The sequence below is a fragment of the Anabas testudineus genome, chromosome 12 (assembly GCF_900324465.2).
Source record: "Anabas testudineus chromosome 12, fAnaTes1.2, whole genome shotgun sequence".
In the NCBI taxonomy this organism is placed as follows: Eukaryota; Metazoa; Chordata; class Actinopteri; order Anabantiformes; family Anabantidae; genus Anabas; species Anabas testudineus.
In genome coordinates, this window is record NC_046621.1 from 15,065,100 (window position 1) to 15,077,423 (window position 12,324).

Genomic DNA, 12,324 nt, shown 5'->3' on the forward strand with positions numbered 1-12,324 from the left:
TACAGACACTAAGATACTGACAGTCACCCGTGTGTGTGCATGTGCGTGTGTATGTCCCCTTTTATGCTTTTCCCTATAATCCAGGGTGTAAATGGAGTCTTTGAGAGCAGAGAATGAGGCCATTACCAAGTATCACTTTAATAAAGAGCAAATTGCTGCCTCTCTCTTTATCTCCAGCTCTTTCTCTTTTTTCCTCTCTGGAAGAGTGAAAAGAATGACGTGTCATTATCAGTCCACTTCAAGCTTCACTGCTTGAGTCTTGGCTTTATATTGGCACTGCCAGGGCTGGGGGCTGGTCCCTTGGACATTTTGAGCGACCTGTGGTCTACATGAAAGGCTTTTGTTTTCATTAAGATATAAGGTCCTTTCCTTTTCTAAGTGGACCCTGAAAGTGGTGATGACTCTAGCTGTGTTCTGCATCAGATGCTGTTGTATTTACTCATTTGTGGTACAGTAATAATAAGCAGTGATCTGTATTTGTAAGGCCAAACCAGGGACCATATTGAGAAACAGATGTGCTTGCTGATTGGCCAAACCTCAGAAATCCTCTTTCCCGTGTTGTTAGGCAAAATCTGAAAACTTCTCCAAACAATCATCCGTCATTAACACCTACTTCACGCAGCAACTGGCCAGGTGTGTAGAGGTGAGAAAGTAAACAGGGTTTGAAGTTTGTAATAAGCCCTCTGTCACTTTTTCAGTGAACACTTCCTTTTCATCATACATGCCATCATCGACATATTTAAACCATTATCACATTTCTCGCCTCTCGGTGTGATGGACGTGTTTTCAGCCTGCCTTTGAATGTGGTCAGGTCATTTATGAATAGTTTTGTTTTCAGATGTTGACAGACAACACAACACACAGATATTTCTTTTCAGACATGGCCTGTCCTGTAGAGAGGACATCATTCAAGGGCAGCGTTACACAGGGTATCACTGTGCATATACACAAGGTACACACAATTGTTTCTTTGTGCAAGAATTGGTCTGAGGATGAGGTCCTAAAAAATGGCAAAACTTGGCCTTTTTAACAAGCCGTGAGACCATCTCCTCCGAGGAATTTTAATTTACATTTGATATCAACCAGCCAAATGAATGTTTGAAAAGCTGCAAAAACAACTGTTGGAGCTGAGTTTTTAATTTAAAGACAGTTTGACCTTTAATGCATCAGTCATCAACTTGGAGAGGGTAGGTTTTATTTATGTTGCTGACTGTTTCTAGATTTAAAAAAGTAACAATATTACAATATACAATAATCAAACCTTTAGCTGGACTAGCCAATCTGTCACACCACCACCTGATGGTGTTTATGGCAATACAGGCTGTTTAGTCAATCATTTTTATGCTGACATCTATATGATGATGATATGAAGATGATACACATTTTTGAGAAAAAATATTTTGAGCTGAAATTGATTTTTAAAACTGTGTTCATAAGGTTTTCAGCAAGCACATTGGCTTTTAGTAAGTGTTCAGACCCTTTTAACTTTTTGTTTGGTGCCTTTCTAGGAATTTTAGAAATTAAGGAGTCTGAATACTTTATAAAGCAGCTGCATCATAAAACCTAAAACATTACCTCTTTAAAAAGCATACTCCAATCTAATAGTGGTAGAGAGGTAGGTTTAATTATAACATTGACTAATGACTCCTAAACTGTGTACCTGTGTCTTACAGGAGTAACTTTCATTTGTTGAGGAAGAATGAGAAGTTACTGAGAGAGCTGAAGAACCTGGACTCAAGGCAGTGGTAAGAAATTATATAAAATAAAGCACTTATTCTGTACCTTTCCCTCTTTTCCATCTGTTCGTTTAGGATTTTAGCCACTAGTGTTAATGTAATGACAATGTTGTAGCTGTTTTGGCAAATCTAATGCCAGCATTAAGGGGTGGGTAAGTACTAAGACAAATACTTCTTTGAGTTACTGATTTTACATTTCTCATTAGTTGTCTTGTTGTCCTTTGTTCTTTTCTAGCCGAGAGACCCATAAAATAGCAGTGTTTTATGTGGCTGAAGGCCAAGAAGACAAACACTCCATATTAACCAACACAGCAGGCAGCCAGGCTTATGAAGACTTTGTTTCTGGACTAGGCTGGGAGGTAAGATCAGAATTAGATGCTCACTTCTTCTTTATACAGAAGAAGTGAGCATCTTTAAAATATACTTTTATCTTTATATTTTTTCTTCAGAATGTCAAAAAGGTTTGACTTTTTTATATTATTATCTGATTTACAGCTAATATTTTAATTATTATAATATGATTTGGAGTTAAATTGATTAAAATGAAACAGATTTTTTTTTGTGTTGACCACAAGTAGGTTTGATTTATGTTTTTACTTTAATGGGCTGTATTAAGAAGGGAGTTGCTAATGTATGTTTCACTTAGGTGGACCTTACCACTCACTGTGGCTTCATGGGAGGCCTCCAGCGCAATCGCAGTACTGGACAGACCACACCTTACTACGCCACCTCTACCACTGAGGTTATCTACCATGTCTCCACCCGCATGCCCCATGACCAGGACCATAACCTCACCAAGAAGGTAACACACACCAGCTTTCTGACCGGTGACGTATCATTGTTTTTAATGGAAGTACTGTGTTCATTCTAGTCCAGTTAAAGTCAGGGTAACTAATTGCCTGTGTTTGTGAGAAATTTCAAGCAACACACACTGCAATAATGTGGGTCTGTGAATTGTGAAATACAAAGTATAGAGTAATAACGCTTTAGGTTAACAAAAGGCTTTTGATCTTACTAATATCACTTATATAATGAGACTCTCAATATTTACAATGAGAGTCCTCTTTTCCTGATCCTTTCCTTTTTCACCTCTCTCTTTTCCTCTTGCCCAATCTTCTCTTTGTCTCATTGTAACATTGCAAGCGAGCACACACAAACACACCCACAAGCTGTGGATGTCGGTGTTTTTACAGCACACCAGTGTTTTCAGTAATTCTTAGTAGCAATCACGTCTGTGTTTGTGCATGGTGCAGGCTTGTATCAGTGTGTAGGCAGCAGGTTTATTGTGTGTATGTGTGTGTGCACACCTGTCAGCCCCCAGGCACTGGGCACTCTGCACATGGCCATAATGTCCCTTTAATCAGATCATACTTCCTGTTTCTCGGCCTATCACGTCGCTGCAGGCTCCTGATTGGATTATCAGCACCTGGTCCGACACCATCCGTCTCTGTGATCAGCTGACGGGCCCTATCGAACACGCATTCTCACATACACACACGCACACAGACTATAAAGCTGACACAAACACACAATCACTAAGGGCTTCATTCACATCAGTCTGCGCAAATAACCACATGGCTATAAATTTGTGTTACTGTTGGACACAGGAGCACATACACACACGCACGTTAGTGAGTACACAGGCTTACAGACGTTTCGACAAAGAAAGGTTAAACTGACAGGCATACACACAGGCATGCATTTATCATACACAAACACACTGCTGTCAGTCCATCACAGATCTTTGCTTGAAACATGACTAAAAGGATTAAAACTGCATTACACCAACTGATCGTAGCATCAGAAATGACATCACTGGGGACCTTCATCGTTAATTTTTTTTTCTTTTTTTCAATAAATATGGCTCAAAGAAGCACATCAGACGGTGAGACTCCACTTTGCCTTATTAGACTGTCACCTAATTGTTCTGATGCCCAAAAATACTGCTGAGAGCTCATAATTCTCACACTCCAAATATGATAATGGCAGAGCCCTTCAGTTCTTTGTGTCGCTGTGAGTTGTGATTCTGACGCTGAATTGCAAGCACCGTCACATGGAAGTGCCATTAATAGATATATTTCAAATAGAATTTGATAAATATATCTCTTATCCGCTTTTCTAAATTCTTCTTAATTTATCAACTTGATGTATCACTACTCAAGAAAACATCGGGTTAATTACTTAAGGCCTATAACTCAATGCAGTGAGGTACATACAAGGAGTGTCATTACGGCAAACGGGTGAAGTCACTTTCAAACAAGATGAATAAGGTGACAAATTAATGAATCCAACCTCAGGCCTGTGGGAGTGTAGTTGAGTCATATGTGTGTTTAAAGACAAAATTATGTGTATTCTGGAAAGATTCACATTCTAATGAAATGTGAACAACCCCTTAACAAATCTCTTCACATAATTCACAGAAACGATACCTCTCTATGATACCACAGAGGATAAAATGTACAACCCATTCTACTTAAAACACATTTAAGAGGAAATGTTAGTCTCAGGGCCAAGGCCAAGATCAGCCACCATCTGCAGGTGTGTGATGCACCAGACAAGTCGAGAGACGGTGTGTGGATGCAGGATGGGGGTGTGGGGGTATTTTGGCAGACATCAAGGTTAATGACAGAGCTGTCACCAGACCTGAGTGTAGCCCACTGAGTGAATGTAAACCCCACACACACACCAGTGTCAGAGTTGATCCCATCTGTCTTCCAGCACATACTCCATCTTTCTGGGGCTTCACTCTGTCTTTGTGTACACTTTCCATCTTCACACACTCACTCCATCACTCCAGGGCCACCTATACCACATACACAGAAAATCCAAAGCCTTATGTTTATGATGGATATAGTCTATTGGGCTCATTGTATGAGACCCTTAGTGTGTGTGTGGTGGGGGCGGGGGGTTATGCAGTGCCAAGAAAAATGTTTCTTTTGTTTTAGTTCTTGTATTAATATCTCTTACCATTTGCATTTCCTGAAGCTGAGACACCTGGGTAACGACGAGGTCCACATCGTCTGGTCAGAGCATTCCAGGGACTACCGTCGAGGAATAATCCCCACTGAGTTTGGAGATGTGCTAATCATCATCTACCCTATGAAGAACCACATGTACTCCATCCATATTCTCAAAAAACCAGAGGTAATAACAGTGTTCTGTGTTTCCATCATTTGGCGTCATTGGGTAAAATTTGACTTTTAAACTGATCATTAAGTAGGTGAATCCCAATCACTTTGGTGAATCCTTGACAGTTTTTCTAGAGTCTTTTATTGGGGGGGGGTTATTATTTATTATTTTCTACCTAGTACTGCAGATATAAAAATTGTAAACCAAGTAGCATTTTTACACCATTCTCACTCGCCACAGTGACACTTCCCAACAGCCTAAATGTGAAAACTTTACACCTTTAACATTTTATCCGTTGTCAGAACTAGTGTCAGTAAGTTTGTTGGCTAATTGTCACAGCCCTAGGTATGTATGATAGGAGCTTAATGTTGAATGTATTTGGACAGTCTATGAGCAGGGCATAAATTTGTAAAGACACACACACACACACACACACACACACACACACACACACAGTGTGTTTTAATACATAATTTTGTGTTTCCTATCAGATAGGACGAAGATATGTATCCAGACTGACTAACAATCCTAGAGAGCGTCTTGTCCCAAGTCTTGCTGCTCTGGTCAATGTATTAGTCTAAAACACACAGACATTAATACTGCAGCACTGATAGCATAACTGTATTTCAAACAAGACCTAACACAATAAAATGCAGTTTTTTCTGTATGACATAGAAACCACATCACTAATGTCATAACCTTATTCTCTTTCATTCATTCTACAAGCAAAAATATTGAATTATCATGAATCCAAAAACAAGTTAGATAAGATAGTCTCTGTGTTGTCGTCCTGAAAGCACTGCTCACAGTCACAGAGTGCATGGTTTTGAGACCTGGTCTACAGATAAATTTAATAAAAACCCTGACATTATTTTCTTTGGTGGATTCCACAAGCAGAGTATTGAATTAAATCAGAAGGCCATAGCCTGAATCAAATAGTATATCACAGAGAAAACACTGCCATGTCGGTTACTGTGTATCACACTTGGTTCACTAAAACAAAGTGACTGCCCCAGTTTGTTCTGGTTCAAAAAAATATCTCGAATTTTGTGTCTGTGAGAAACTTCATTATTAACATGTTTCACTGCTTGTCTTTGTGCCTGTAGGTGCCATTCTTTGGTCCCCTGTTTGATGGTGCCATAGTGGACATGAAGATTCTGCCCACAATGGTCAGAGCAACAGCTATCAATGCCAGTCGAGCTCTGAAATCACTCATTCCTCTGTACCAGAACTTGTATCCTTTGAAACGGTACAAACCAAAGGTGGACTACAGAAGCCTTTCTCTGTCTGTGGTAACACGTTGTGATTGTATCTTTAAAAATGGTATGTCTGTACTGTTGTGCTGGCTGCACATCCTTGCACTAGTAGCTCTAGTTTTAAGAATAGCAAATCAGTGTCCAGTGGTGTTTGGCAGATTGTAAGTGTTGGTGTGATAGAGCTGTATTTAGTTGGCTCTGAAGTGCTGTATATCAAGTGTGTGTGCTTGTCATGCACAGTCAGGCATATGGGACAGGCTCTGTGTGTGTGTGTGTGTGTGTGTGTGTGTGTGTGTGTATGTGTATGTGTCTCTGTCTTTGTGTGCGTGTGTGTGCATGTTTTCTCATTTTTGCTATATGGTGAGGATGTAAAAAACGTGTTTTGGGGGTTAAAAATAGGTTTTAGAGTTCGGGTTTGGGTTAGTACACACAAGTTTGTTTGTGTGTGTGTGTGTGTGTGTGTGTGTGTGTGTGTGTGTGTGTGTGTGTGTGTGTGTGTGTGTGTGTGTGTGTGTGTGTGTGTGTGTGTGTGTGTGTGTGAGAGAGAGAGAGCATGCATGTGGCTGTGCAGGAGAAAGAGACAGATGTGTTTACAGCCTGTCTTAATCTGATCTGGTAGTGGCCACTAATTGCAGTTCTGTGAAAAAGTATATTTTATATTTGGCACACTTGAAGATTCAGATCCTCAAAACATAGTATCAATAACTCTCCTCAAACACTGTCTCTAAATGAGTGAGTCTAAATGAGAGTTTTGGTATGTGGTGTCACATGTATCTATACACTCTTCATTTTAACAAACACAGATTATTACACTCACACGGACACCTCAAAAGTTCAATAATGCATACACCTACATACCAATATACATACAGTGGTGCTGTTTTCTAGTTTGTCTGCCTGTTCTTTTTTCTACACTTCTTCCCTTCGTATCCAGAAAAGGTCAAGTTAATTTTGCGTTGAGATTACACAAATTGCAACTGTGATTATGGTGAAAACAAAAAGCAGTGCTTTAGCAGACAGTGTATAGTCACATCAAGTATAAACAGATCAACATAAATTACATCAGCAAAGTAAGATAAGATAAGAAAAGAAAACCTTTATTAGTCCCACAATGGGGAAATTGCATACAGTCACTTGCAGCCTGGAATGACAGAAATATAAAACCCAAGCTCTTCAAGCTACAATATGCAACTTACATAAGAGTCTAAGTCAATTAACTCTGATACACCCAGCTCCTCCCTTTGCTGTTTTTCTGTGCTTTGCTTTGCTTCATCGTGATCTGTACAGCGGTTCAGACAGTCATTGTTATGAAATTACAGTACAAGAATGCTCCAAAGATTTTTTGTTTAGAAGACTCACTCAACAACACTTTAACTTTTCAGTGCTTGGGTCTAAATCAAAGGAGGCTTTGACAGCACCTCTCCACATTAGGATTTTTCTGGAGCATACTTCAATTAAAAAATACTTGAGTTGCATGCTATATCTATAAAAATATCTCTGCCTCCACAGCATAGCCATGGATTATACTGGGCTTGATAAAACAAATCACTGAGTGTAGCAGCGTTGCAGGATGTTGCAGTAGCTACTAAAACCATTTGAAGAGCATCTTCTTGTAAGAGGTAAGGCCTTCTTAAACAATGGTAATGCCTCTCCAGTCAAGGATAAACTGGTGGCTGCAACAGGTGGCCATGCAGTAAAGCAGTAAATTAGCTGAGACTAACTCTAAGAGACACACTGTGGACAAAAAGGTCAAATGTTAAGTAGTCTTATATCTATAATTCAACTCATAATAAACCCAAAATAGCACAGATCCCAGGTAGAAATGTCTCTATTTCTCATTCTATTCAGAAAGGGCCTGCAATATAAAGATAGAAACCTTGTCCACTTATTTGATACCAGTCTTCTTCTTTTTTCACCTAAATGCTGTCTCTTACACTCTGTTTGTCAACTTGTTTACTTTGTCCCTCATCCCTTCCTTCCATCTCTCCTTCATCATTCTGTCTCTCAAGTCAGCTTTCTCTTTCTCCCTTCTTGTCCAACTTTTTTTTTTACCTTCTCGACCATTACATTACCTTCTTCACTTTCTCTATCCCTTTCCTCTCCTCCTTCTCTTCTTCCACCCCCTCTCTCCCCTTTTCAGCAAGATAATTTGAGTGCTAGAGGCAATGCTAGCCATGAAGGAGTGTGGGTTGGAAGTGGGGAAAGTAGGAGGCTGAAGAAGCCATTTTGCGCTGCCACGTCCACCAAGTGAAGCAGAGACGGAGAGATTGTTAGGCTCAGTGTGGGGCTGTAGCTTGTATCTAACCCCCCTCCCCTCCCCCGACCCCATTGTGTTGAGAGTGTGCATCTACTCGCATATCTTCCCCATCTCAACTTTGTGTGTGTGAGTTTTGTGTGTGCAGTCTTGACCAAGTGTGCAGACATGTAGACATCTCTACACATTGTGCGATTGTTGTCCACACACCTACTGTATGTATGTGTGTGGGGCCGTGTACATGTGGCAGATAACACAAATGTGTCGTGCATGCTCGTTTGGAGGTGTTTGTGTATGTCTGCGAGTGTCCTGGTGTGTATTGATTGGTGGTTGCAGCAGGTCGATGTCTCTGACAGGCTGAATTACAGTAATCAGTCATTATTGACTCCCCATCTCTCTGCTACACACACCTCTCTCCTCTCCTCTTCTGTCTCTCCACCTCTCCCTCCCTACTCTGCCACTCTACTTCTGTCACTCTGTTCTTCTGTCCTTTTCTTCTTCATCTACTGTATGTCTCGGCCATAACGTGGCACTGTCTGCTCCTGTATTGTGTCCATCTCTGCCCCTTATCATCATTTTTCTATCTCTATCTCTAATTCTCTGTCCCTGTGTTTTGTCTTCTGTCTCTTTAACTCTCTTATCTTAGGGCATCCTCTTTCTGCTCTGTCCTATTGTTCATTTTTTGTCTCTTTCAGATTTTGTTACTTTTCTTACTTCATTTAATTTTTAAGTTTTATTTTACTCTATTATCTTCTCTGCTCATTCTTATTGTCCTAAACTAAGAGAGACACACCATGATGGTGAATAGCAGTCTTCAACTCAACTAATTAAAAAAAAAAAAAAAAAGAAAAAAGAAATGAATACACGTGAGGTACAGCAGCAGCAGTAGAGGTGTGGAGTCTAATAGATGAAGAGAATATGCACAGCTTTTACGTTTTTGTTTTAAAATAAGATTTAGACATTCCTAAAGATTAGGGCATATAAAACACACCAGGGTTACATGTCCTTGTGTGTGGGCCCCCTTAAGTGCTGCATCAGGCTGCAGACTGTGTCCTCTTTGTTTCTGAGTGCTGCATTGTGACATCAAGTATCCTCACTGAGGGGCTGACACAGTGGAATGGGGGGAAGAGAGATGGAAAGAAGGTTGGCAGGGCTAAGTGTGTCAGTGTTAAACTGGCATTATTTGTTTCTTTCTTTCTTTCTCTCTGTCTGTCTTCCCTCCCTCTATCACTCTCTTTCTGTCGTCTGGCCCTCAGGGCAGTCCATCTGCCTTCCCTCTCTCTCTGATCTTTCATTCACCATGACTCAAGCCATCCAAAAGCGCGCGCACACACAAACACAGAGTGCCAGGCTGCTGGGGCAGCTGTGTGTGAGCACAGCTCTATCTCACATATCAGCTTATTGCAGCAAGGAAACCACTCCAAGACTGCCTAACACACATTGAGCCCCTCTGCATATAGCCTTCATCGAATTCACATGCAGCACAATGAAACACAATACACACTTGGATTTAAAAACTTTTCTACCCTCTGATGACGTGTACTCACAGCAGCAGACCTGTGGTCAGCGTAGAATCAGATGGATTCCTCCTGAAGCCCACCACAGTGAAATCAATCCCTCTCAACTCCTAGATCAGAGCAGATGAGAGAAAGGAGCAAACTGCTGTGCGATATATTGGTGTCACCACTCCTTAAGCGCCAGCAGAGTTCTTGAACCTAATAGTGCCTACAGGTCATATGAGAGAACGCAACACTTTCAGTAAATGGTAACACTCGTGATATTCTTTGTGTTTTTCTTATTGTCAACATATCATACATGTCTTATTCCTGTGTGCTGTAGTGCTTTGTCTAAATAAACGGTAGTTTATTTGCATAAATTGTAGTTTATTTAGAGCCTGTCCCTCGTGTAGTCACTTCAGTAAGCATTCATACCCCTTTGCACATTTAACTGTGTTGTGAATTATTTTAAAATGCAAAAAAAATGCAATTTGCGCTGTCAGGCTACACACTATAACCCATAATGACAAAGTGGAAGTTTTTATGTATTGTTTTTATGTGCCAAACAATTTATTACATTTGCAGGGTTTCTATTTGCATTAATTAATTGAAATAGTAAATTAATAAATATACAAACTCTTATCTCACATTTGGATTGCAAAAAACTTTCCAACATCTTTTGACAACATATTTTCCTTTTGTTTGAGTAATGTTTGCTAAAAAAAAACAAACAAACTAGTGCATATTAGATTTATTATTGATTATATGATTATTTGACCCATTTGTCAACTTTTAGCTTCCTTATTGATCTTTTTTATGAATAACCGTGACTTTGAGACTGTGTGCAACACAAAGTTATGAAGAGACAGACTTACACCATATGAATGTATTGTTATTTTTCCTTTTGTAAATTCAATCACCTTATTTACAATCTTACAAAAAGTATCAGTCACTTTATATTAGTGGTCATTAAAAGTTTATCACGTGTTGATCAATTGAATCTCTGTGCTACAGTGATTTATAGTTATCGACAATTTATTTTTGTTTGTTTTGTAGAAAGTCCACTGTAAAAAATGTAGACGTTGTCAGTTTAAGAGACAGATTTGGGTTATTCTGAAAGTCTTTCTGTGACCATGCTTTCTTCAAATGGAGCCACAGTGGACTGCTCCGTCTCTTTGGCCAAGGTTCACCTAGCTAGGTCTGCTACAGCTGCTCTCCCATCTGATATCTGTTTTACTCTGTGCGTGTGTGAGAGAGAGAGACAGAGTTTGATAGATATTTTTACCTGATAGGCATTTGTGTGTGTGCATTTGTGCATGTGAGGATGTACGTGTTAGTATATGTGTGTGTGAAAGAGTAAGCTGTGGCCATCCTCCATCTGCTCCTGGGTGATTGTGGTTCTGGGGAACAATGTTGGAAAGATACTAAGCTACTACACACTTTGCCAGTAAGAGTGTGTATGCGTGTATGTATGCGTGAATTTTCAAATGTATATCATCTCTACATTTACACTTCTGCATTTGGTTTTTATGTTTCATCCGTATATGTGTATAAATTTCTCTCTCCGGATTAGAGCTATTGTTTGCGTGTGTGGGACATCCCCTCTAGTAGTTGATTGGCAGAGATAGCTGCACTGAGGCTGGGGTCAGCATATGGCTCAGTGTGATAGCGATGCTGTGTTTGTGTGTCTGTGTTTTCCGTGCACGTGTTTGTGTGTGTGTCACTGGCTTTCCATCTCTTTCACACTCCGTTCCCAGTGAAACGATGGCAGCTCTGGGCATGTAGCGCTATTATCCCCCATATCCCCACAAACACACACACACACACACAGACACACACACACACACAGAGCAGCCAAACGCCTAGCGGCCTGCCTGGCTTCCCTTTGCCAGCTCCCACAATAGAGCCTATTGTCCCAGTAAGGCTACATTCTACCGTGTGTGTGACAAGGAGTGTGTGTTATCACCATGGTAGAAAGGTGAGGGCAAAACCTTACAAATTGAAGACATTTTGTTATTGTTATTGCTGATGCTGAAACGGGGTCATATTATTCTTAACCTTCCCTGAGCTCCTCTATAGTCATCAGATAGGGAAAGAGCACTTGATTTGACATAAAATAAAGCTGCAGCCCTGCTTCTCTTTAGATTGCATATTGTTGCACCTGATGAAATTAAAAAGATATCAACAGCTGCTGATGCTGCTGCTAATTGACACATATCATATTTCAAACAAAAAAAACAACAAATTATTAAAATAAAGGAACATGTTAAATTAGGAGCATGTTTTAAGTGAAGAATAAAATGTCTATGAGACATAAGACTATAAATATATTTTACACATCTGTATCTCAGTGGAAACACAGGCAGCAATGGCAAATCATAGATGCTTAAAGATACAATTAGGATTAGGGTTAAGGGTAAAGAAATAAATATGTGTGTGTGTGTGTGTGTGTG

The 12,324-nt window shown here is 40.0% G+C and overlaps 1 protein-coding gene across 4 annotated transcripts in view; it reads left to right on the forward strand.

Annotated features, from left to right (window-relative positions):
* Positions 1-12,324, forward strand: part of ralgapa1 (Ral GTPase activating protein catalytic subunit alpha 1) — a 55,275-nt gene that overhangs the window by 31,085 nt on the left and 11,866 nt on the right. For all 4 annotated transcript variants that reach the window (XM_026356791.1, XM_026356792.1, XM_026356793.1 and 1 more), the window contains exons 39-43: positions 1,674-1,745; positions 1,972-2,095; positions 2,383-2,538; positions 4,722-4,880; positions 5,972-6,099. In XM_026356791.1, the coding sequence (XP_026212576.1) occupies positions 1,674-1,745; positions 1,972-2,095; positions 2,383-2,538; positions 4,722-4,880; positions 5,972-6,099 (639 nt within the window). The remainder of the gene's footprint in view (positions 1-1,673; positions 1,746-1,971; positions 2,096-2,382; positions 2,539-4,721; positions 4,881-5,971; positions 6,100-12,324) is intronic.